General features: G+C 38.5%; 1 protein-coding gene across 3 annotated transcripts in view; it reads right to left on the reverse strand.

The window, feature by feature from the left end:
• Nucleotides 1–27,561, reverse strand: part of CDC42BPA (CDC42 binding protein kinase alpha (DMPK-like)) — a 628,044-nt gene that overhangs the window by 362,331 nt on the left and 238,152 nt on the right. For all 3 annotated transcript variants that reach the window (XM_006871264.1, XM_006871263.1, XM_006871265.1), the window contains one exon: nucleotides 20,364–20,512. In XM_006871264.1, coding sequence (XP_006871326.1) covers nucleotides 20,364–20,512 — 149 coding nt within the window. The remainder of the gene's footprint in view (nucleotides 1–20,363; nucleotides 20,513–27,561) is intronic.

Raw genomic sequence — 27,561 nt, forward strand, 5'->3', positions numbered from 1 at the left:
AGATGGGTAACTCATGAAACTGTAGTGAATAATGCTTATCAGGACAGATTATGAGGGTTGGAAATGCAAAGGTAGACAATTTGTAACAAGGAAGGGAGTGATTAATTCTCCAGTCTAGGAGCGGAGGTACCTTGGGATCATCAATGGAGCAGCTGGTAGTTTCGAACTGCTGACCCTGTGGTTCGCAGCCTGATTCGTAACTACTACGCTACCAGAGCTCCTTATTTATATATACGTGTGTATGTATACATACACACGTATATATAAATAAGGAGAAAGATGAGGCATTCTGCTACCGTAAAGATTTACAGCCTCAGAAACCCTGCACAGGGTCGCTATGAGTCGTAACCGACTCCACGGCACATAACAACAACAACAACATATATATAAATGTATCAATTCTGATTATGACATTTACATTGTTCCTTATTTTGATATTACAATAAATGCTGAGATAATACTTTAATAAATGTCTCTTGGTACTTATATCTGAGTGTTTTTCCATGCCATATATTTAGAAATGGAATTGCTACAATGAAATATATGTGTTATCTTCAACTTAACTTTGTTATTGTTGAATGACTTGCAGTTAGTTTTGTCTCATAATGACCCCACATAGGGTTTCTGAGGAGCAACTGATGAGTCTGAACTGCCCACTTTTGGTTCAAACTGACCTTGCAATCCAGAGAGTGTCCTACACCAGTCAACTTTACTAGGTGGTGTGAAATTGTTCTTTAATTTTCTGTACCAATTTAGACTCCTGTGGCAATCATGGGAGTCCTGGTACGGCATTATGGGATAAAGCACTACATTGCAAGGTCAGTTGGAACCACAAAGTTGGTGGTTCAAGCTCACCAGCTGCTCCTTGGAAACATTACCCAGGATCACTATGAGTTGGAAATGACTTGACAGCACTTAATGACAACAACAATGTCAGTCATGAGAGCACTCATTGCTTTACATCCTTACCATATAGAGGGTTTTTATACTTTTGTTAAGCTGATAGGTATAAATTGTATACAAGAGGACTTCAAAAATTTCATGGAAAATTCCATTATCTTTTAATTCCATTTTCTCCAAAACCTTTTTGAAATTAATTTACAGTTGTATGATTACTAGTAAGGGTGAGGTTCTTTTTTGTATTACCATTGGTCATCTTAGATTCCTCTTCTATAAAATGTTTGTTCGCGTCCTTTATAATTTTTTATACTATGTGTACTATGTTTCAGTTCATCTTCAGAAGTTCTGCTTACTAAACTTTGGTTGCTTGCATATTTTACAAAAAAATTTCTCCCAGCATGTGAGCTTGCTTTTCCACTTTGTTTATAGTATCTTACTTGTTTATTAAAAAAAAAAAAAAAAGGTTTAATATTAATATAGTGTTAAGAAATTACCCTTATTTTTTTGTCCCATAGAGAAATAAGGGTTGTTGTCGTTACGTACTATGGAGTTGGTTCTGACCCATAGGGTTTCCAAGGAGGGGCTGGTGAGCTTGAACCACCGACCTTGAGGTTCAAACTGACTTTATAGTCCAGTGGATTAACCCACAGCACACCAGGGTAGCATCCTATATTTTCTTTAATGCTTAATTTTTCAATAATTTTTGTGTAGAGTGTAATGAAAAGCCCAATGATACTATTTCTGTATGGAAACACGAATACTACCAGTATTTATTAATTAATTTGTAGCATCATCTCATCTGCAAGTCAAATGGATCTATTTCATGACTTTGTTATTTTACTGGACAGCCTTTGGAATAAATGGAAGTCTCTCGTTACAACATTTTTATCAACTGATCAACACATAATCTTGCTTTATGTGTATTTCTCCTTAAAGACGGATTACTTAATGTATAATTTTGATTCATTAACACTAAACTCATGGCCTTCAGCACTATAACTCCTGTAAGAATTAAAAAATATATATGTATTAGGTGTGAGAGATAGCTATTTTCTCTATAAGGGAGTGTAAACTACCAAAATGTTCCCTAAAAGGTAACTGGCTAAATAAACTGTGGGTACAGCCATACCATGTACCTGACTTTCACAGTGGTGCTGTAACAGAAAAGAAACAAAAAACAAGTGTGTGGCTTAAAATAAATTTGTTTTCTTGCAAATATAGAGGCCAAGAATGCAAATAAGGATCTCAGCTGTGTTAATTTCTTCTGTATCAGTAGTTCTGGGTATTCCTAGGTTTCTTGGCTTGTAAATGATACTAGCTCAACATTTATCTTCTCTACTATACATTTCAAGGTCTGTGGTTCAAGTTCACGAGCTGCTCCCTGGAAACCCTATATAGGGTCACTTTGTATCGGAACTGAGTCAATGGCACTTAACAACAATAACAATAACTATGTATTTGGAGTCCCAGTATGGTGCTGCAGGTTAGTGCATTAGCCTGCAAGGTTGGTTTGAACTGCAAGTTTGGCAGTTCAAACTCATTAGCTGCTCCTCTGAAACCCTATAGAGGGTCACTATGAGTTGGAACCAACTCAATGGCATTTAACAACAATAACAAATATGTATTTCCTTTTCTGTGTCTATACTGTCCTGATGTGGTGCTGTAGGATAAGTACTGGACTGTTAACCATGAGGTTGGCGGTTCAAACTCACCAGCCACTCCTTGGAAACCCTATGCAGGTCGCCATGAGTCAGAACTGACTTGACGGTACTGAACATCAACAACAAATGCTGTTCTTTATATGACTCAGAGAAATTAAACTCAGGATCCACCAGATACTGGCATGACATTAACTGACTGATTGATTACAATAGAGAACATTATGGAAAATAATTACATTACATTCATAGGTATGTTGCTGATAGTTGCTGTTCAGTCAGTTTTGACTCATGAACAAAACACTACCCGGTCCTGAGACATTTTTATAATCTTTAGTATGGCTGAGCCATTGTTGCAGCCACTGCGTCAATCCTTGTTTTTGCTAACGCTCTATTTTAACAAACATGATGTTCCCCTTCTTAGTGGCTGCATTTTGCTGATGACTTGGACAAAGTAACCAAGATGAAGTCTCACCATTCTTGCTTATGAGGAACATTATGACTGTATTTCCTTCAAAAGGAATTTGTTCATTCTTCTGGAAATCCATGGTATATTCAATATTTTTCACCAAAGGATTTCTCTTTTAATCCTTCTTTTTCATGGTCCATCTTATGCATGTGTATGAAACAACTAAAAAGAACATAGCATAGATCAGGTGCACAAAGTGGTATCTTAAGCTTTTTAACACTTTAAAGAGGTCCTTTGCAGCAGATTTTCTCTATACATGTTTGATTTCTTAACTGCTGGTTCCATGGGCACTGATTGTTGTTCTATGTAGTATGAAATCCTTAGCAACCACCCACCTATCTTGTCAGTCTGCCTTACTGTGATGGCTTGCATGTTGCTATGAAACTTAAAAGCCATGCCACTGCTACTTCAAATACCAGCAGGGTCATCCACTGTGGACAGGTTTCAGTGGAGCTTCCACTAAGACAGACTAGGAAAGAAGGCCTGTTGATCTACTTCTGAAACTTAGCCAATAAAAACCTTACAGATACTACTGGCCTTATGAACCATTGTTCTATTGTTGCTGTTAGGTGCCACTGAGTTGGTAGCAACTCATAGCAACACTAAATGAAATACGCCCATTCTTTCACCAACCTTACATTCTTTGATACACTTGAGCCCCTTACTGCTGCCACTGTGCCAATCCTTCTTGTTTCACTGATGCTTCACTTTACCAAGCATGCTGTCCTTCTCTAGGGACTAGTCCTTCCTGATAATATGTCCAAAGTATTTGAGACCAAGTCTGGCCATCCTGGCTTCTAAGCAACACTCTGACTATACTTGTTCCGACATAGATTTGTTTATTTTCTTGGTGATCCATGGTACTTTTAATATTCTCATAATGCATAAACTTTTCTATGCTATTCTTTATTCATTGTCGAACTACCACATGCATATTTTGTTGTTGTTAAGTGCTGTAGAGTTGGTTCTGGCCCATAGCAACTCTACGAAGAGTTTCCAAGGAGTGGTTAGTAAGCTTCAACTGCTGACCTTGCAGTTGAAACTGACCTTGTAGTCCACTGCATTAACCCACAGTGCCATACCAGGACTCCCCACATGAATTATGAGGTTATTGAAAATACCATGGATTGGGTCAGATGTGCCTTAGTCTGCAAACTGACCAACACTTTAAAGAGTTCTTGGGCAGCAGATTTGCCTAATGCAATACACGTTGTTAGATTTCTTGACTGCAGCTTCCATGAGTGTTGATAGTTTATCTAGCAATATGAAGTCTTTTGACAACTTCATTATTTTCTCCATTTATCATGACATTATTTATTGGTAGAGTGGTAAAGATTTCTGCTTTTACAATGAGGTGCAACCCATACCGAAGGCTGTCATCTTTGATATTCATCAGTAAGTATTTTAAATCCTCTTTGCAAGCAAGTTTGTCTCATCTGTATGTCACAGGCTGTTAATGAATCATCCTCCTATCCTGAGGCCACGTTTTTCTTCATATAAGCCAGCTTCTTGAACTATTTGTTCAGCATAAGGACTGAACAAGGATGTTGAAAGAATACAACCCTGTGAACAACTTTCCTGATTTTAAAACATTCTGCATTCCCTTGTTTGAACTACTACAGCAGAATGAAACACTGCCCAGTCCTGCATCATCCTCACAATCATTGTTATGTTTGAGTTCATTGCTGCTGACACTGTGCTAAATCCATCTCATTGGAGGTCTCCCTCCACTTTAGCAAGCCCTTCTCAAAGGACTGGTCTCTCTTGATAATATGTCTGAACTGTGAGAGACGAAATTTTGCCATCCCGACCTCTAAGGAACATTCTGACTGTATTTCTCCTAACATAGATTTGTTGGTTCTTCTGGTAGTCCATTCCTTACTTTCAGAAAGCAAGGTTTTATCATCTACTTATTGCAGGTTGTTAAGAAGTCTTCCTCTAATCCTCATGACACATGCTACTTCACATAATCCAGCTTCTCAGATTATTTGTTCAGTATACAGAATGAGTAAGTATGGTAAAAGAATAAAAGCCTGACATGCATCTTTCCAGATCTGAAACCATTTAGTGTCCCATTAAGGACCTCTGGTAGCGTAGTAGTTACGAGTTGGGCTGCTAACCTCAAGGTCAGCAGTTCGAACTACCAGCTGTTCCGTGGGAGAAAGATGAGGCTTTCTGCTCCTGTAAAGATTTACAGCCTATACAGGGTCACTGAGTCGGAACCAACTCGAACGCACACTACCACCACAGTGTCCCATTGTTCTGTTACAATGACTGCCCTTTGGTCAATGTACACGTTCCTCATGAGCAAAACTAAGTGTCTGGGAAGGTCTTATTTTCTGCAATGTTATCCATAGTTTGTCACAATCCACATACTTAAAAGTTTTTGCATAGTCAATAAATCACAGGTAAGCATCCTTCTGGAATTTTCTACTTTTAGCCAAGACCCATTTGACATCAGATATGATATCCTTAGTTCCACATCATTATCTAAATATGTCTTGAACCTCTGGCATCTTCCTATCAATGTACTATTGTAGACATTTTTAAATTATCTTTAGCAAATTTTTATTTGCATCTGATATTAATGATATTGACCAATGATTTCCACAATGCGTTGGGTCACCTCTCTTTTGAATGGGCACAAATATGGACCTCTTCCAAACAGTTGGTCAGATAGCTGTTTTCCAAGTGTCTTGGCATAGATGAGTCAGTGTCTCCAATACTGCATTAGTTTGTTGCAAGATTTCAATTCTTATTCCATCAATTAATTCTCACAGCCTTATTCTTTGCCCATGTTTTCAGTGCACCTTGGACTTCTTCCTTCAGTCTCATTGACTTTTTTTTTGTTTTTGTTTTTAAAAATGTTTTATTGTGAAATATGTGATAGATAACATGGAAGAACATTAGCTTTACATTCATCCTATTGTATATAGTTTCATTGTCATGCTTACAATACCTTCAATACATCACCAACCAACCAAGCTTGTCCCCTGGTTGTCAGCACACAGCCCCTCTTCCTCTCTGGGTCTAGAGTCCCCAGCCACTCCATCTCTCCACATCATCATCTCTGCTTCCATCTCTGGCATCACTGTTTCTCTGGGTAGGGTCCCACACTCTGCTCTTCTCGCTTGATGGTCCCAGGGACCTCTGCTCCTGGACTGCAAAGTCAACCACTCCCCTTCTTTTGTAACAAGATGTCTACCTTTACATTTCCAACCCTCATAGTCAGTCCAGATAGCAATTATTCACTATTGTATCACAAGAAAACTATTCTCATTTCATCAGCCCTTCCTAGACAGACTGGACTACTCAACATAGACTCAACCTTCCTTTGCACCCTCCCTCTTGAAAGCTTGTAAGCCAGTCACTTCTTGTCTTTGTAGCCACCCCATTTTGGGTAGCCAATGTCCAAGTTATCCATCCCTGTCTACTTTGTGTTATGAGGGGGTGGGAATGATCCTCGCTGTAAAGATTTGTTCCCTTTTTTGAGCTACTGCATCCATAGGTGTAGGTTAAGTTCATCAAATTGTATCAGATCACACTTTTATCCCTCTTCTTTCTTCTTCTAGTTGAGCTCTGATTATCCAGTCACTGAAGTCAGGTCAAGTGGGTATTATCTGCAAGTGTGGATGTTCTTGTGCATATGCCCTCACTTCTTATCAGCTGGACGCTTCACTCTCCACTCTAGTCCTCTGTGGCTATGTCACTGACTCTGGGCCCAAGAGTCCCCAGGTCTTGCCACACTACTGGCCAACCAGGTCTCCACCCAGTTTCACAGGAATCTATGGAACGTGGTAGGGCTTAGCTCGCCGCTTCATTGCTGTTTTTCCTCACTTCCCCTTTTTGCTAACCAACATGGTCACCAGTCAGAGAGCATATCTGTTCATATATTCCCACTGAGTCTTAGTCTTGGAAGGGGGTTTGCCCTGAGGGGACTCAACTACTTGCTTTGATGACCCCTGGGCAAGCAACTTGCTTGTTCTTGTAGTAGTCAGTTGAACTGCCATTATTGTTTTGTATTTTCGCTGCCAGTATTTCTTTCAAGAGGTATGTTCTGTTCTTCTAGCCACTCCAGACTGGTCTGCTTGGCCTTTCAAGTGAAACTTTCCCACCTCAGAAGATTCTGGATGGGGTTCAGGATTCCACCTATGGTCTTATGTAATGCAGAGGCTCCACAGGAAGACTCATTCATTGATCATGTTTTAGCCCCATTTTAGGTATTCCAATCAGTTATAGGCAGAAGACAGACTTACAAGATTTCTATGGTGATATTTCTGACAATTCCTTTCTCCCCCGCTCAAGTATCTATTTTATAATGGTATACAAGGGAAACCAAGATTCAAAAGACAGCCAAGCATCTTAACATTGTTTTCCCTCTTTTGCCCATTTCAACAATGTCTCAATCCTTGTATCCCAGAGCCCTGTTGTTCCAAGGTTGTGCATACTTCATTATTTATCTCTGTCCCACTTAGCCCATGCAAACTTGCCTAATGGTTCTCCCATTAACCTTGTTTTTCCATTTCCCTCCCCCTTTTTTTGTATTGCCCTCTCCCCAGCACCCAAACTATCCTGTGTCTATTCCCTACCCTGTGCTCCACCTTCCCCTCCCACCCCTCACATCCCAGTAAACCGCAAAGAACCACACACACCCCCTTTAGTAGGGGTTCTTTTTCTTAGTCTTATAAAATAGTGGTCCTATGCAGTATTTCTCCTTTTGTCATTGACTAATTTCACTCAACATAATGTCTTCAAGGTTCATCCATGTTATGTGGTGGCTTGCAGCTTCCCTGTTATTCTTCAAGGTAGCATAACATTCCATAGATCAAGTGGTAATCATTAGAACAGAAGAAGGAGATACTGAATGGTTTAAAATGAATAAAGTTTTGTGCCAGAGTTGTATCCTTTCAGTATGTTTATTCAACCTATATGCTGATTGGATTATATGAAGAAGAATGTGGCATCCACCAGGATTGGAGGAAGACTCATTAACAACCTACGATATGCAGATTATATAACCTAGCTTGCTAGCAAAGAAGAGAACTTAAAATACTAACTGATAAAGATCAAAGACTATAGCACCTGGATTGCACCTCAATGTAAAGAAACCAAAGTCCTCACAACTGGAGCAATATATAACATCATGATAAAGAGAGAAAAGACTTAAGTTGTCAGAGACTTCATTTTGCTTAGGGTTCACTATCAACACTAGTGAAGTATCAGTCAAGAAATCAAATGATGTGTGTTGAACTGGGAAAATATGCTGCACAAGACCTCTTTAAAGTGTTCATGAGCAAAGATATGAGTCTGAGGACTAAGGTGCACCTGATCCAAGTCATAATATTTTCAATCACCTCATAAGCATGTGAAAGCTGGACAGTTAATAAGGAAACATGGTGTCAGAGAAGAATATTGAAAGTACCATGGAATGTCAGAAAAACAAATATGTGTTGGAAGGAGAATAGCCAAAATGCTCCTTAGATGTCAGGATAGCGAGACTTTTTCTACCATAGTTCAGACATATTAACAGTTGGGACCAGTCTCTGGAAATGGACATCCTGATTGGGAAAGTGGAGGGTCAGCACAAAAGAGGAACATCCCAAACATGATGGATTGGCACAGTAGCAGCAGCAATGGGCCAAGAATTGTGAGGATGGCGCAGAACCTGGCCTGTTTTGTTCTGTTATGCGTAAGGATGCAATGAGTCAGAGCTGACTCTATGGCACCTAACAACAACAATCTTTGTTACTTTTTATAATTTCTTTATAAAACTTTGTTCATAAGCAAAGACATACTTTTCAACTACAAATTTTCTTTTAGTAAAGATCAACAATGTATTTTATCAGACCAGAAGTAAGTTTATTTAAGAAGAACACAAGAAAAACTATTCCTTAAACACATACAGTCTCAATACACATCCCAATACTTTTTGTAATCTCCAACTTCTGATACTTGAAAAGTTACTTACCAATGTGGTGGAGTCGATTCGAACTTATAGCAACAGGCAGAGTAGAACTGCCCCCACAGGATTTCCAAGGCTGTAAATCTTTATGGAAGCAGACTAACGCATCTTTCTATTCAATTTACTAAAGATGATTCAAGAAATATTTTTCTTAGTAAAATATCTGCTGGAAATATATATTCTAATCTAGAAAATGGGAACCATATTTTAAGCAGCCCATTGAAACACTGGGATATGTCCACAAAAGAGAAGAAAGGAAGGACAAGAGGTATGATAGAAGGAACAATTATCTGTTTGTCTCTTTCCCTCTGTGTGTGTGTGTGTGTGTGTGTGTGAGAAAGAGAGAAAGAGAGAAAGAGAGAGAGAGATGTGTGTGTTCATGTGTATATTCTAACAGAATAACTGCTGTTGTTGTATGCGTTGAGTTGGTTCCAATTCATACAGATCTTGTATAGCATTTACAAGAGTGGCTGTTGAATTTGAACTGTCAACATTACTTATCCTACCAGTCCAGTGCTTATCCTATGACACAACACCAGGGTTCAAAAGAGAAACTACAAACGTTTTAAGTGTTTAACATAAAGAAGACATGATAACTGGAAGATAGATTATTATACGTGGCTCTGAAGGAAAAACTGGAACCAATGACAGGTATAAAAATAAACTCAACTTAACATAAAATAAAACTACATATTAGGGACGTCCAATAATGGAATGGACCCCTGGTGTGGCACTGTAGGATCAGCACTGGATTGCAAACCACAAGGTCAGCAGTTCAAACCCACCAGCTGCTCCTCAGAAGCCTGGATAGGGTTGCTTTGAGTTAGAACTGACTTGATAGCACTTAACAACAACAACAATGGAATAAGCAGGATTCATTTCAAATTAAGTACTTTGTAACCACACATCAATATTAGTAAGTTAGTTGTTACCTAGGATGCTGTGATAAAAAATATAATTATAAGACTGCATACTATAGTCAATTAAAAATATTTGTCACAAGCATAGCAGACTAGAGGATAGCACAAATACTTTATATTGACTAAACCCAATGGAATGCAGCAATCATCAGACAATCTCTTTGATATCTCAAGCAAGCAAAGTTTTGCTAAAGGTAATACAGAAATAGCTACAATCATACATTGACAGAGAACTTCCAGAGGTTCAAGCCAGATTCAGAAGAGGCCGTGGAACGAGAGATAACATTGCTGATGTCTGGTGGATCTTGGCTGAAAGCAGAGAATATCAGAAAGATGTTTACCTATGCTTTATTGATTACGTAAAGGCTTTTGATTGTGTGGATCATGACAAGCTATGGACAACATTGAGAAGTGTGAGTATTCCAGAACACTTAATTGTACTTCTGAGAAATCAGTACCTGGACCAAGAAGCAGTTGTTTGAACAGAGCATGGGAACACTTAATGTTTTAAAATTGGGAAAGGTGTGTGACAAGGTTGTGTTCTTTCACCAGACTAATACGAGAAGCTGGGTTCTATGAAGAAAAATGTGGTGTCAGGATTGGAGGAAGACTCATTAACAATCTGCGATATGCAGATGATACAACCTTGCTTGCTGAAAGTGAAGAGGACTTGAAAACTTTACTGATGAAGATCAAAGAGCACAGCCTTCAGTATGGGTTGCATCTCAATGTCAGGAAAACAAAAATCCTCACCACTGGACCAATAAACAACATTTTTATCAATGGAGAAAAGATTGAAGTTGTCAAGGACTTCATTCTTCTTGGATCAACTGTCAACACTCGTGGAAGCAGTAGTCAAGAGATCAGACGACGTATTGCATTGGGCAAATCTGCTGCACAGGAACTTTTTGAAGTGTTGAAGAGCAAAGATGTCAGCTTGAGGACTAAGGTGTGCCTGACCCAAGCCATGGTATTTTCAATAACCTTATATGCATGCGAAAGCTGGACAGTGAATAAGGAAGATAGTAGAAGAATTGATGCCTTTGAGTTGTGGTGTTGGAGGAGAATACTAAAAGTGCCATGGACAGCCAAAAGAACCAATAGATCTGTTTTGGAAGAAGTGCAGCCAGAGTGCTCCTTAGAGGCCAAGATGGCCAAACTTCATCTCTCATACTTCGGACATATTGTCAGGAGGGAACAGTCGCTAGAGAACGATGTCATGCTGGGTAAGATGGAGGGTCAAAGAAAATGAGGAAGAACCCCAACGAGATGGATCGGCCAAGTGGCATCATTGATGGCGTCAAGTGTGGCAGCGGTAGTGAAGTTGGCCCAGGATTGGACATTGTTGCGTTCTGCTGTGCATGGGGTTGCTATGAGTCGGTTCCGACTCGATGGCACCTGACAACAGCAACCCCAATAAAGATGAATAATTTTCAAAAGAAATCATTCTTTGTCAATAATTTAAAATATGACTATCAAGCCCTGGTGTGGCGCTGTGGGATAATGCATCAGACTGCAAAGTCATTTGAACTGTAAGGTCAATGGTTCAAGCTCACCAGCTGCTCCTTGGAAACCCGATACAGGGCACTGTGGGTCAGAATTGACTTGATGGCACTTCAACAACCAAGAGAAACAAAAGACCTATAAAAAATAAATTACAAAACTCTACTACAAAAAAAAAAAAGAGATTTATAAAAATGGAAAAATATAACATGCTTATGGATAGGAAGACTTAACCTTGCAAAAATGCCAACACTACTCAGTAAAATGCAATTCCAATTCAGAGTTCAACATCATTCTTTTAAGTTTTTGTTTATTGTTTGTTGAGTGCCATTGAGTCATGGAAAAAAATGATCATAGACTTTATATTATATGGAAAAGAAAGAGACCTAAGATAAGCAAAGCTTAACTTAAAAAGAAGAACAAAGTTGGAGGGTTCTTACATCCTGATCTCAAAATCTGCTACATACCCACAGTGGTCAGAACAGCCTAGTACTAGTACAATGAAACACATACAGATTAATGGAACAGAGTTGAAATCTGGAAGTAATCCATCCACATACAGTCAGCTGATGTTTGACCAAAGATCTTTGGTCAAAACACATTAAATGCGGAAGAGATAGTCTCTTCAATAAATGGTACTGGCAGAATTGGAAATCCATTTGCATAAAAATGAAACCACACTCATATTTCACACCATATACAAAAACAAATTCAACATGGATTAAAGACCTAAATGTAAACCTAGTATTTTAAAGATCATTGATAAAAAAATACTGGAACAAACTTCTAAGAGCTCTGATACATGGCATAAATACACAATCAAACATAATTAAAATATATACAAGCAAACAACAGAAGACAAAATAAATGACTGGCACCTCCTAAAAATTAGACATATATATGCATCAAATGATAGCTCCAAAAGAGTAAAAAGATATCCCACAGACTGGGAAATAAGTTTTTTTCCCAGTGACATAGCAAATAAAGGACTAATCTCTAAAATTTGTAGAAAACTACAACACAATACAATAAGAAAAAGGCAAATAACCCAATTAAAACGTGGGCAAAGAACATGAACAAACATTTCACTAAAGAAGACATTCAGGTAGTCAACATACATGAAAAAATGTTCACAATCATTAGCCACTGTTATTGTTGTTGTTAAGTACTGTCAAGTCAGTTCCAAACTCATAGTGACCCTGTATAAGGTTTCCAAAGAGCAATTGGTGAGTTTGAATTGCCGACCTTATGGCTCAAACTGATCTTGTGGTCCAGTGCTTAACCAACAATGCCATTCAGGCAGTCAACAAGCATATGGAGAAATGTTCATGATCATTAGACATTGTTGTTGTTGTTAGGTGCCATCGAGTCAGGACCAACTCATAACATTAAAGAAATCAAAAGAACAATGAGATGATATCTCACTCCAGCATTAATAGTAAAGTTCCAAAAAAAACAGAAAATAACAAATGCTGGTGAGGGTGTGGAAAAACTGGGACCCTCCCACATTGTTGGTGGGACTGTAAAATGGAGCAAACAATCTGGAAAATGATATATTGCTTTCTCAAAAAGATGGAAATACCGTATGATCCAGGAATCCCTCAAGTTGGTATATACCCACAAGAAATAGGAGCTGTTACACAAGAAGATATATGCGCAACCATGTTCATCACAATAGCAAAAAGATAAAGCTATTCACAATAGCAAAAAGATAAAGACAGTCTAAATGCCCATCAATGGAAGAATGGATAAACAAACTTTGGTACATACACACAATGGAATACTATGCAGCCTTGATAAATAACAATGAATCTGCAAAACACCTCATAACATGGATGAATCTGTAGTACGTAATGCTAACTGAAACTGCTGCTGCTGTTGTTGTTGTTAAGTGCCGTCGAGTCGGTTCCGACCCATAGCGACCCTGTACAGGGTTTCCGAGGGTGTAAATCTTTACGGGAGTAGAAAGCCTCGTCTTTCTCCCGCGGAGCGGCTGGTAGTTTCGAACCGCTGACCTTAAGGTTCGCAACCCGATTCGTAACCACTACGCTAATCAGTTCCAACTCATAGTTACCCTATGCATAAGAGAATGAAACACTGCTCAGTCTTACACCATCATCACACTTGTTACTCTCGAGCCAATGGCTGCTGCCACTGTGCTAATCCATCTAGTTGGGGGTGTCTTCTTTTTTTCACTGACACTCAACTCTACCAGCACAGTGTTCTTCTCCAGGGACTGGTCCCTTCCGAAGTATGAGAGATGAAGTCTGGTTATCCTGGCCTCTTAGGAGCATTCTGGTTGTAGTTCTTCAAATCAGATTTGTTTGTTCTTCTGGGAGTCCACAGTACTTTTAATATTCTTCTCCAACACCATAACTCAAATGCATCAATTCTTCTATGATCTTCCTTATTCATTGTCCAACTTTTAGATACATATGAGGTTACTGAAAATACCATGACTTGGTCAGGTGCACCTTAGTCTTCAAACTGACATCTTTCCTCTTGAACACTTTAAAAAGGTCTTGTGCAATAGATATGCCCAGTGTAATATGTTAAATTATAGTCAACCACAAAAGGACAAATATTGTATGAGACCACTACTATAAATATTCAAGAAAAGATTTTCATGCTGAATTCTTTCATGGTTACCATGGGTGGAATGGAAGGGAAAGTAATTCACTGGCTAGAAGGTACACACATGTTAATTTGAGTGATGCGGAAGGCAATATATACCGCAAAAGGGAGGTTGAAAGAAGGATGATACAGACAGGTCTTCATCACAGAGAGGAATGCAAGGGTTAAAGAGGATAGAGGTAAATACTGTTATATAAAACATACTGCAACAACAGTATTCTACATAGATCCATGGATAGATAGATTGAATGGGTAAGGGAATGAGTGTGAGAGTATACTCACAAATATAATGGTTTTACAGATGATATTTGTACACAGGTATTTGTCTTTGCTGCAAATACACCTATGGAGCACACAGGGGGCAAAATGATGAAAACTTCTCTGACATTATCAAACACCTTGAGGAAATGAGTTGATGGGCCTGGGGGGTCAGGACCATAGCCTCAGGGGGCACCAAGGGTCAACTGACATAAGACAATGTTCTACATCCTACTGTGGGGATAGCAACTGGAATCTTAAAAGCTCATGAGTGGTCACCTAAGGTGAAACAATTGGTCTCTTCATGTGCAAAAGAAAGAAGAGTGATGAAAACCGAATATGCTTGGAATCAATTAACCCAATGAACTAATAGAGCATGTGAGCATCAGTCTCCATAACTTTGAGACCAGAAGAATTAGATGGTGCTGGCTACCACTACCAGCTGCTCTAAAAGTATCATATTTATGATATTTAGGAAAAAGTAGGAAAATATGTGAAACAAAACTCAAAATTACTTTAAAAAAAAAACACCACACTTACTGGTCAGAAAGAAACAGGAGGAACCCATGGCCTTCAGCCATCCTTCAGGTCTAAAATGGAACTCGTTCTCCTAGCCCAATTTTCAGCCAGGCACCAGACAGGTATATAGGTGGGACAACAACACTAGTACATTATACTCACCATGGAATAATCAACCATTCAAGATTTTAAAAAGGCAACATTTACCTAAGGACAAAGTTGACCAGTGTTGGGAAAGAGGGTGGAATGAATAGGAACCAGAGGAAGGAAGCGGCATAACTTTGTTACACAGAGAGGACTGCAGTTACTGAGATGAAAGAAAGTACATGATTTGTTGAATATAAATCTGATGATCTTCTCTGTAAACCTTCACTCAATTCACAATAAAAAAAAAAAGAAAAAGAATTTAGATATGACTAGGATAAAATCTCTTTAAATTCTGTAAGTTAAAGACTCTGTTCAGTAATTAACTGTAAAAATAGCATAGGAAAATGGTGTTAGGGCAGTGTTTAACCTCCTTTAATTTCATAAGGAGGCTAGGGAAGACAAGATCAATACCCTAAGGATGAGTCCTATGAGGCAGAGGGCAGGTATGTCTCAGACGTTTGACCTTTTTGTCAATTCTGACACCAACCTTCCCTTCCACATTACTCATCTGCTAAATTTTCATAAGTCATTGCAATGGCCAAACAAAACTCAGAGACAACAGTCATGATTATGGGATTTTTTTTTTACAATTCAGGGTCAAAAATGATTCAGGATACCTTTCTCTGATTACAGTCTCTCCTCAAAGGTGTTTATTGGTACACCTCTCTATGGCTTCAGCCCCTTGGCCCTAAGGCCCTGCAGCCTTCTGCCCTGCTTGGGTAAGTGTTACAAAGTTTTTCTAGCTCTACCAATAAATGTCCTGAGGCACTCTACTCCACTAGTAGCCTCGGCCCAAAGGTGTTCAACTCTAGCTCCGCAGTTTGGCAACTCTAGCTCGACCAAATGCCTGGAGGTATCCAACACCATCAACAAGCCTCCAGCCCAAAGCACTCAGCTATCTCACTCTGTGGGTCTGAGAGTCTACCTTTTCCTCTTGCCAGCGTCTTAGTTCTTCTGCTTCTGTTGTCGCCCTTTCTCTGTCACTGCTTCTAACCGTCTCTTACGATCTCCAGGGTCACAGCTCTGACTCCTGGATTGAGAAGATTCTCTGCCCACGGATCTGAAGTCCAAAAGACACATTTTCTAGCTCTTCTTTCTCGGCAGTTGTGAGATTATGCCTTTCCACCTCTGACATGACTTATTTTAAGTCTAACTGAATGGCAAAATTAACCAATCCCATGTTAGGGTTTTATACACTTTATTTGCATGGCCCCACCCCAACAATAGTGCTATGTACTTTATTACATTATTAACAAGCTTTTCAATCCTTCACATTTGCATAGTCCTACCCAGTCAGTGGAGTCCTGGTGTGGTGCTGTGGGTTAATGCGCCAGACTGCAAAGTGGTTTGAACTGCAAGGTTGGTGGTTCAAGCTCACCAGCTGCTCCTTGGAAACCCTATGCACGGTCGCTATGGGTCGTAACCGACTCAATGGCACTTAACAACAAACCCGGTCTGTAAGGATCCCTTGTGGCACTGAGGGTTAGGCATTGGGCTGCTAACCACAAGGTCAGAGGGAAAGATGAGGGTGCCTGCTCCCGTAAATATTTGTAGTCTTGGAAACCCTATATAAGGTTGCAATAAGTTGGAATGGACTTGGTGGCAGTAGGTTTGTATTTTTGTTTTTGTGGATTTTTTAATTCAGTTATTAGTGGGAGTTACAAAGACTATGTCTATAAGAATTATGTATCACACTAACATTCGTTAAATGCTTAATGAAGTGGCATTTTTAAAGTTTTTCTAAATGACAGGACTCAGCTAGAACACTGAGTTACCATTTGAGCAATAAAAAAGCACTTTGGATTTTCATCCTATAATTAATGTTTGAAACCATAAGACCATCTTAAAAACTGCACTGTGCTTTAAATTTTTCAAAGAATGTTCATGTCTTTATTTTTATTAAAATTTATGACCATCACACATCAACAGAGAAAAGCACATGAATAGAAAAGAACCAACCTGAGATCAAATGCAATACAGAATTTTAATTAAAAGTTTCTTTAATAAAGCTGCAGAACTTCATTATAAATTCAATCAATCAGCATAAGATATTCACATCTTAAAAAAACAGGGAAACAAAAATTTTCTCTTCTTCCCAATTTTATGTTCTCAGTGACCAACTTAAAAGAACAACTTAAAAGAAACAGTCAATGTTTCTTAGTGGTTTTCAAAGTACAGTCACTGGAGGCTAGAAGCAATAACAACAATACCAACATCACCTGGGAACTTGTTAAAACCACAAAACCCACTGTCATCAAGTCAATTCTGACTCATAGCAACCTTACAGGACAGACTAGAAATGCTCCCTAGAATTTCCAAGACTGTAAATCTTTACCAGAACAGAAAGCCCAGTCTTTCTCCCACGGATCAGTTGGGTAGGTTTAAACCATCAATCTTGTGGTTAGCAGCCTGGGAACTTGTTAGAAATACCAATTTTCCAGCACTATCCAATTCTACTGAGAATTTAGACAAAACAGTCTGATTTTTTATTGCTGAAGGTTTACAGAGCAAATCAGTTTTTCATTCAACAATTCATACACATTTTGGTTCAGCTCATTGATTCCAATCTCCACAATGCAATATCACATAGCCCAATACCTACCTGTTTGTCATTTCCATTCCTCCTTTCCTAACCCTTCCAGCCTTCTGAACTATATCTTTGGGAAAATGATGCCCTTTTGATCTCAAATGGTTGATTATTCTAAGGAGTGTGTACATCCCTAATATTATATTCCCCTTTATAGACATGGCTATTGTTTGACTGAAAATTGAGCCACAAGGATGAGTTCAGTTCCAGGTCAGAAAGGTGACTAAGGGCGTAGTCTCAGGGGTTCCACCATTCTCTATCTACCAGTAAGCTGGGTCTATTAAAAGAAAAAAAAAAATATTTTGAGCTTTGTTTCACCTTTTTCTTCCATTCTATCCAGGACCTTGGTGTTTTCACTACCCTCATATGCATGTGAAAGTTGGACAGTGAATAAGGAAGATTGTAGAAGAATTGAAGCATTTGAGTTATGGTGCTGGAAGAGAATACTGGAAGTACCATGGGATGCCAAAAGAACCAACAGACTTGTGTTGGAAGAAGTACAGCCAGAGTGCTCCTTGGAAGCCAGGATGGCCAAAATTCATCTCTCATACTTAGGACATATGTCAGGAGACACCAGTTACTGGGGCAGGATATCACATTTGGTAAGATGAAGAGTCAGAGAAGAAGAGGAAGACCCCCGGTGAGATGGACTGGCAAAGTGGCAGCATTAATAGGCTCAAGCGTGGCAACAATGGTAAGGTTAGTCCAGGACCAGACAGTGTTTCATTCGGTTATGCATAGGGTCACTATGAGTTGGTACTGACTCGATGGCACCTAACAACAACAATCCAAGAACTTGTATTGTGAGCCTTTTCAGAACAGCTGGCAGTGGTATCTGAGCACTATCTGGTTCTTCTGGTCTCAGGGTGATGGAGGCTGAGGTTCACATGGCTCATTAATTCACTGGACTAATTGTTTCTATGCATCTTCTATTTTCTTCACTTTTATTTGCTCCAGAGGGGGAGAGATTTATAGTTACACCATAGATGAGCATGTGCAAGCTTTTAAGACCCAAGTCACTATTCATCAAAGTAGGTTGTAGAACACTGTCTTTGTGAACTATGTTATGCCAATTGATCTTGGTGTCTCCTTAGATTGAGCACCAGGTCCTATGACTCATTCCTTCAAGGTGTCTGGTTATGTTTATAACTTTGCTCCCTTGTATGTGTTACTGTAGTCATGGATATATTTGCAACATAAATAAATATGTATGTAGAAACAATCTCTGCCAAACCTATAATATGGAATCCTGGTGTGGCGCTGTGGGTTAAGGTGCTGGACTGCAAGGTTTGTTTGAACTGCAACATCAGTGGTTCAAGCTCACCAGCTGCTCCTCAGAAACCCTTTACAGAGTTGCTATGGGTCAGAATTGCTTTGACAGCACTTAACAAAAACAACAACAAAACCTATATATATCTGTGTGTATAGTACTGTTCTTCCAATACCTGTTCAACTGTTTGTCTCTCTATGCATCCATATGTAGAATATTGTTTGTGCAGGGTTGTGTCTTTAATTCTTGTACACCTCCTAATGTCTTCCTTTGCCTTCCTGTGAATATCTCTCATTATGTATGGCCTTCCACTTCACACAAGCTAATACGTGTCTAGCCTAGTCTAGTTAGTGCTTTACCTCCTCTCCCTTCTCTGGGAAATAATTTAAAATATTTTTGTGTGTGCATGAAAATCTTTCATTGACTTTTATAATAGTACATTCATACAATATCTGTCCTTTTGTGGATGACTTAGTTCACTCAGCATAATGTCCTCCAGATGCATCTAAGTTATGAGGTGTTTCGCTGATTCATCGTTACTCTTTAATGTTGCATAGCACACACACCATGAAATACTACAAAGAAATTTTATTTTGACAAGCCTTCCATGCAATTCTGATGCATGTTAAGGTTTTAAAAACAGCCAGAAAATGATTCAATTTCTTTATACCAGGGCAATATCCCTTAATAAATTTCTTCTTAACATATCTTTCTCATATTTTCTCTTACCAAAATATTTCCTTATTTGAATGATCAATTCACCAATAACTTTATGCTTATTTTATTGCTTTTAAAATGTGAGGCTGCTTTTAAACCACCCCAAAGCATTTTAAATGTTTTTATTATACACAAATTACTATAAACTGTTAACACAGCAAAATATTTTCAACTTATGTCAATAGGCACAAGAACAATATTACATAAAAAACCATTTTATAAATAGGGCCACCTTTTCATTCATTGCATCCTAAATCATATACAAAACAGCCCACTCTTGCGGGAAACATTAAAAATAAATTATACTTATCAAACAATTTACAACTAAGACATTATTCTATGACCAATAAAATTATAGTTGTATTATCATTACCACTATCCTTGTAATTATTTTCTTGAGAAATACAGAGTACTTGGCAAATGAGCCTATGATGTATGGCATAGTACTTTGACTAATATTAATACATGAAACTAAAGCACAAGAAAATTGGCCAGTGCATACTTCTTCCATGAAGGAAAATACGTATCTGTGAATAAGTGCATTTTCTTAGCAGTATTCTGTAGAAATGCTGACTGGAAGTGGAAAATTAGATGACATACACGTCTGTGTATATATGCAAGCATATCAGTTGCTTAATGCTGAAAAACGACAGTCACGACAACAAAGCACAATGACTAAAACCGTATCAAAATGAATTATTTTCATGGACAAGACAAATGCACTTAAGACCATAAATAAATTTGCTAACAATGGATTTCTGCTTATAGAAATTATCTGATAAGTGACATTCAAGTACAAAGAAGGGTCGTCTTACTTACCTGTGTACATAGTGTAGCTGATGAACTGAATCAATTGCTATCACCATCTCAGCCAAGTAAAATCGAGCCATCTCTTCAGGCAATCTATCTTCAAATTTGCTGAGCAGAGTAAGCAAATCCCCACCAACATAATAATCCATAACTAGATACTGGGAAAGAACAAAAAAGATACTCAATAAGTAATAACACTGAAAAGTTAATATATTTTTAAAAAGATAATATAGGTATGCCTGGAGCCGTAGGATGAAACACTGGACTTCAAGGTCAGCTATGAGTCAGAAGTGACTCAATGGCACTTGATAACAACAAATAATAATAATCATAAACACAATTAGAATTTTCTCAAGACACTTTTATTCTTAATATCAACTTTGCTATATCCCTGAAAAATATCTACATTCTATAATAAAATTACCCTATACTGAAGATCTGTTTTGGAAGAAGTGCAGCCAGAGTGCTCCTTGGAGGCCAAGATGGCTAAACTTTGTCTCTCATACTTTGGACATATTGTCAGGAGGGAACAGTCACTGGAGAAGGATATCATGCTTGGTAAGACAGAGGGTCAGAGAAACTAGTACTGCTTATAATAAAGTTCTTACTAGCACAAGATAAAATAAAGAAAATATAATGATGAAAATTAATTTATTCAACATAGATGACTTTTCTATATTCTGAGTTTTCCCCTTCACTCTTATTTTTTGAGATTCAAAATGTTCAGACTTTATGAAATATTGGTAAAATTCAATTGTCTATCATCATTTATGATGATGATGATGTTTATTTCAAGTATTTTTATTTTGAAAACAACAACAATTGCAAAAGAATGGTAGTCCTATGTTGTTACTTGTTCTAATTTTTCATTTTATTTTATGGTTTTATGTGACTGCTGATGATCATGTTATACAGCGTCTATTAATTACCACATAAGTGTTTGATTCAGTACTACTGGATTTTGTTGTTGTTGTTGTTGTTAACTGCCATCAAGTCAGGTTCTGAGTCACAGTGATCCTATAAAGGGTTTCCAAGGAGTGACTGGTGGGTTTGAACTGCTGACCAGTACCAACTGAATCAACATTCAGATATTATATAGTAACTCCCATCCTACATATGTTTTTCTTCCTATTTTCTGAGAGTGTGCCAATAACAGAATGCATTTTTCTCAAATATATGTAAACAGAAACTAACTTCAGATATGAACCCTTCAGGGTAATTAAAGAGAATGAATTTTCATGAACTTTTTGACGTTCCCTTGCATGTGTGTTCATTATATTACTATTTAGGATGAGAGAAGATGAGGCACACTGAAAAACTAGGCTCTGTAGTGAGATCAACTTGTATTCAAATCCTGACTCTGCATTAGAAATGGATTTTGAAAAATTACTTGATTTATTTGTTGCTTCATTTCTTTATCGATATAATAATAATGATACCTTGCTCACAGTATAGCACTTAATATTAAAGCTAAGTTATCATCAGTTATAATGTCCTTCAGTACAGGGTAATTTTATTATAGAATGTAGATATTTTTCAGGGATATAGCAAAGTTGATATTAAGAACAAGAGTCTTGAGAAAATTCTAATTATTTTTATTATTATTTGTTGTTGTTATCAAGTGCCATCGAGTCACTTCTGACTCATAGCGACCTTATAAAGGGTTTCCAAAAGCAGCTGGTGGGTCTGAACTATCAATGTTGTTGTTAGTAGTTCAGTGCTTATCCTACAGCGCCATACTAGGACTCCTATAAATTAAAATTATAAGTATTGGTTGTTGTTGTTAAGTGCCATCGAGTCGGTACTAACCCATAGCGACCTTATGCACAGCAGAATGAAACACTGCCCGATCCTGGGCCAACCTCACTACTGTTGCCACGCTTGAGTCCATCGATGCTGCCACTTGGCCAATCCATCTCGTTGGGAGTCGTCCTCTTTTTCTCTGACCCTCCATCTTACCACACATGAATGATATCCTTCTCCAGTGACTGGTCCCTTCTGACAATATGTCTGTTCGAAGCATGAGAGACGAAGTTTGGCCATCTTGGCCTCTAAGCATTGGTAGTTTATGTTAAATAAAAGAAACTAACTGCATATGTTTAATTTCTTGATAAATTAGGGAAAGAATATATTTCAAAGTCTGATCTATAATTACTAGGTCTAATGTTTAACACTTAACAACAACAACAACAATGTTTAACAGATACGGTATTGAAAGTCAGAACAAGCTAATTTAATACAATATAATTTTGTTAACATACACGTACTTACTGTTAGAAATAGTAATACATATGGAAAAGAAATAGACATTTCCTATCTCAAAAAGAAATACTTTAAGAGTTTTTTGAATAAAATATAGAAAAACTTTTCAAGTGAAAAAAACCTCTGCTATTAAAATTGGAGCATAATATTTATGTCAGTTTGTGGACTATGATGTGCCTGACCCAAGCCATGGTATTTTCAATAATCTCACGTGCATGTCAAGTTGGACAGTAAATAAGGAAGACCACAGAAGAGTTGATGTATTTGAGTTATGGTGTTGGAGGAGAATATTACAAGTACCATTGACTGCCAAAAACACAAACCAATTTGTTGGAAGAAGTACAGCCAGAATGCTCCTTAGAAGCCAGAATGGCAGACTTCATCTCTCATATTTTGGACATATTATTAGGAGGGACCAGAAGGATATCATGTCTGGTAAAATGGAAGGTCGGAGAAAAACAGGAAGACCCCCAATGAGATGGATCAGCAGAGTGGCAGTAACAATTGGCTCAGGCATAGCAACTGAGGTTGGCGTAGGATCGGGCAATGTTTCATTCTGTTGTGCATAGGGGTGCTGTTAGTTGTTATCAACTCAATGGCACATAACAACAAAAACAATGTATGCATATAAAGTCTTAAAATGTAACTAATTCATTCAAGAAATACTTAATGGACGTCTATCAGGATATTTTTTATACCAAGCACGGAGAAAACCCCCCAGAGGCTAAAAGGAGTAACACAGCTCCTATATCAAAGGCTTTTTCTCTCTTAAAAATGTGGTATATTCTTGCTGCACCAAAACAAAACCCCTAAGAGATCTGAGTACTCCACCTACCAATACATTGATACAAAGTAATTCTCTCTCTCTTTTTTTTAAATGTTTTATTGTGAATTATATGATAGTTTACATGGGAGAACTTTAGTTTTACATTCATTCCATCGTATATCATCTCCCTGTCATGGTTCCAATCCCCTCCATGCATCCTCAACCACCCAAAGGGTATATCCCAGAAACCTGCTCCCTACACTTCCCCCCTCCCCCCAGTTTTCGGCCCACAGTCCCTTTCCCTTTCTGGGTCCAAAGTCCCTAGTCATTTCATCACTCCACGTCATCATCTCTGTCTCTATCTCAGGCATCTCTGTTTCTCTGGGTAGGGTCCCGCTCTCAGCTCTTCTCCGTTGATGGTCCCAGAGGCCTCCGCTCCTATCCTGGAGAATCAATCACTCCCTTCCTTGTTACAAAACTTCCACCTTTGCATTTCCAACCCTCATAATCCGTCCTGATAAGCATTATTCACTACAGTATCACGAGTTACCCATCTGTATCTCCTTTCATCAGCTCCACCCAGACAGATTGAATAGTACCTTCTGGAGAATCTGCCTTCTGCCATGCTCCCTAGAACAAGGTTCCCTCTTGAAAGCTTGTAAGCCAGTCACTTCTTGCCTTTGTAGTCCCCCCCCCCCATTTGAGTATCCAATGTCCAAGCTGCCCTTCTCTGTCCACTCTGTGTGTGGGGGGGGGGAGGGCGGCGGCAAAGTAATTCTTTTTTAACAGTTTTGCTACTTAGGCTTTAATTATCCATCATCTTTCTTCTATTACCTTCACCTCATATTGATCAATTCTTGTCCATCCCAAATGTTGACAGAGATTATTTCTGCGGTGTTATATTGCAGATGACTTTGTTCTTTTCATCATTTTCTAGAATGATTTACAAAAATGCACATATACACATGCATCTGTATGCACATTATATTATTATTTAAGGTGAGTGACCACTAGATGTAGTGAAATATTGGACTATGTACTCTGTCCTACTGCTGACTGTCATCTCCATACTGCTAATGGATCCCCTGCCTTCCAACCTTTCAACATGCCTTACTGAACTTCTCCCATGGTAGACAAACTTCCTGAGACAGAACAAAAAATGATGAACTCTGAGTTTTTCCTTTCCCAATGACTGCTGTAAAAGGTTTTGGATTTGTCCATCTTCCCTTAGGAGTCCTGGTTTGGTACTGTGGGTTAATGCGCTGGACTGCAAGGTCGGTTTGAACCACAAGGGTCTTGGTTCAAGCTCACCAGCTGCTCCTCATACAGGGTCACTATGAGTCAGAACGGACTCAAAGGCACTTAACAACAACAATCTTCCCTTCCCCTTCCCCTGAGAGATAGATAAGGCTGTTACTAACAAAAGAATCCAGCAAATCAGGGAAAAGGCCAGAAAACCCAAAGAATATTCTCAAAAGGAAAATGAGTTGAAAATAAACTACATTTGTACTGGGCTTGTATTTTCAGAGAGAAAAGAAGTGTCAGGAGAGGCAAATAATAACTTTAGATACATCCCTAGGAACAAAGCTCCTTTTCCTCTAAACATATCCCAATGAATATCACCAAGATCTGGAAGTCATCCTGTTCATGTTTCTCTGTTATTCACCTTAACATTCAGTTTAATACCAAGGTCTGGTTAAGTTCACTTCCTTCTAAAATCTCTGTAGAATCCCTCCCCGACAATGCAGTACTAACTGAAACCCCAGCCACCTCTCTGTACTACAGAACAGATATAGATACTATAGTAAAAAGCTTTCCATAACATATTTTATTGTGTAAACAATTATCCTGAGAATGGAAAATAGAACATTAACAACAGAGGAACTGATAAATTTATTCCCCGTATAGCTCTGGTAGCGTAGTGGTTACGAATCGGGCTGCGAACCTTAAGGTCAGCGGTTCGAAACTACCAGCTGCTCCGCGGGAGAAAGATGAGGCTTTCTACTCCCGTAAAGATTTACACCCTCGGAAACCCTATGCAGGGTCGCTATGGGTCGGAACCGACTCGATGGCACATAACAACAACATATTTATGCAAGTATCTACTTTGTTCTGACATTACAATTACACAATGGAGATTCAATAATCAACAAGACATAATTCCCATCTTCAAGGAATTTACAATCAAACAAAGGAGAAAATACAAGTTAATTGAAATTTCAGTGTTATTTAAATTCATTGAGAGGGATAAGTATGTTTCTGTAGTTTTTAAGATCTGTGGAGTCCATTTCAACTTACAGCAACCCTGTACAGAGTTTATGGGGAGCAGCTGATGGGTCTGAATTGCTGACCTTACAGTTAGTAACCCGGTGCTTATCCTACAGGGTTACAAAATAACCTTAGGAATCAATTTTATTCACTTATCTATCTGAAGTTAATTCTTTTGAAGATGTAAGAACTCTTCTTACAGAGAATACATCATCTAAAATAATTAGCTACATAACCCCTTCTTTCCAGTTCAGTTGAAATGCACTTTGAGCTTCATCTATCCTGAGACCCAAGAGCTATATGGTACTGGTTAGCACTAAGGTCCACAGTAGATGACCCCTGATAGAACAGGGGGTGGGGGGAAACAGAACTCAAATTCTTAAAAGTCCAGCCTTATGGACCAATTGAGACTACAGGACTCCCTGAGGCTATCGCCCTGAGATAGTCCTTAACCTTGAACTGAAATTATTCCAAGGTTCCATTTTGACAAAACAATAGATTGGCACAAAAAATAAAGGATATAATCAGTGAGTGTAGAGCTCCATTAAAAAACTATCTGTTTGAGACCAAAAGTTCTACAATTACTTTAAAGCATGAGAAGATAAGGGGGCAGGGAAATTTGAGTACTGAAAATATCAGAACGTAATTTAAGAGAATGTTGAAATATTGTGGAAAATGTAACTAATGTTACTGAACAATATGTATAGAAATTGTGAAATAGGAATTTGCTAATTTGCTTTATTCGTTGTTGTTGTTGTTATGTGTTGTGGAGTTGGTTCCAACTCATAGCGACCCTGTATAGGGTTTCCAAGGAGTAGCTGGTCAGCTTGAACCACCAACCTTGTGGTACATTAGCCCACAAGTGCTACATCAGGATTCCAATTCATAAAGGCCCTATATAATAGAGTTTTGGAGGCTGTAAATCTTTATGGGAGTAGAAGGCCTCAGCTTCTCCAGTGGAGGGCCTGGTAGAACAGATAATTCACAAGCAGATAATAATTAACAAACACTTAACTTCAAAACTAATCAGGAAAATGAAATAAAAGCAAGAGTATGAAACCTTTTTCACCAATCAGAATACCAAAAAGACCATTACAGTTTTAGGTGTGGCAATGTAGGATAAGCAGTGGACTGCTGATCACAAGGTAGGCAGTTCAAACCCATGAGCGATTCCTTGGAAACCCTTTTCAGGGTTGCCATGAGTCAGAACTGTCTCAACAGCATTTAACAACAACATATACATAAGAGTCTACAGTTAGTTTGTTGCACTGTCGTGGCTTGCCTGTTGGGTCACCCATGATGGAGAGGTTTTAGCAAAAATTCCAGATTAGGAAACTGGACAGGTGGGCTACTTCTTACCACTTAGCCACTGAAAACTGTATGCATAGCAACAGAAAAATGTCAGCCATAGTCCCAGAAGATGAAATCACTATCAATAGTCACAAACCATTGCTAGATACAGTGCCAGAAATTGAGCTCCTCAGGTTGGAATGCACTCAAAATATAACTGGGTAAGAGTTACCCCCTTAGAGTAGAGTTGACCAAATAACATGAATCAAGCAAAACATTCGGGACCTTCAGTTGTCAATGGGGCACAACTCAAAATGTGGAAAAACGGTTGCAAACGCCCATTAAAAATTGGAACAAGGAATTATGATGTATGAATCCAAGAAAATTGAAAGTTGTGAAAATGAACATGAATGCATTAAGATCAATATTCTAGGTATTAGTAAGCTAAAATGGGCTGGTTTTGGCCACTTTGAATCATATTTTAGAGAAATGGTGTTCCATTTATCATCACAAAGAACATTTTAAGCTCCATCTTGAAGTACAATGCTATATGTGATAGGATAATGGCAGAAGCCATGTCATCAAGGAACATGGCAGGGGATCCTACGCATGAAGGACTCA

The sequence above is a fragment of the Chrysochloris asiatica genome, unplaced genomic scaffold (assembly GCF_000296735.1).
Source record: "Chrysochloris asiatica unplaced genomic scaffold, ChrAsi1.0 scaffold00165, whole genome shotgun sequence".
Taxonomy (NCBI): domain Eukaryota; kingdom Metazoa; phylum Chordata; class Mammalia; order Afrosoricida; family Chrysochloridae; genus Chrysochloris; species Chrysochloris asiatica.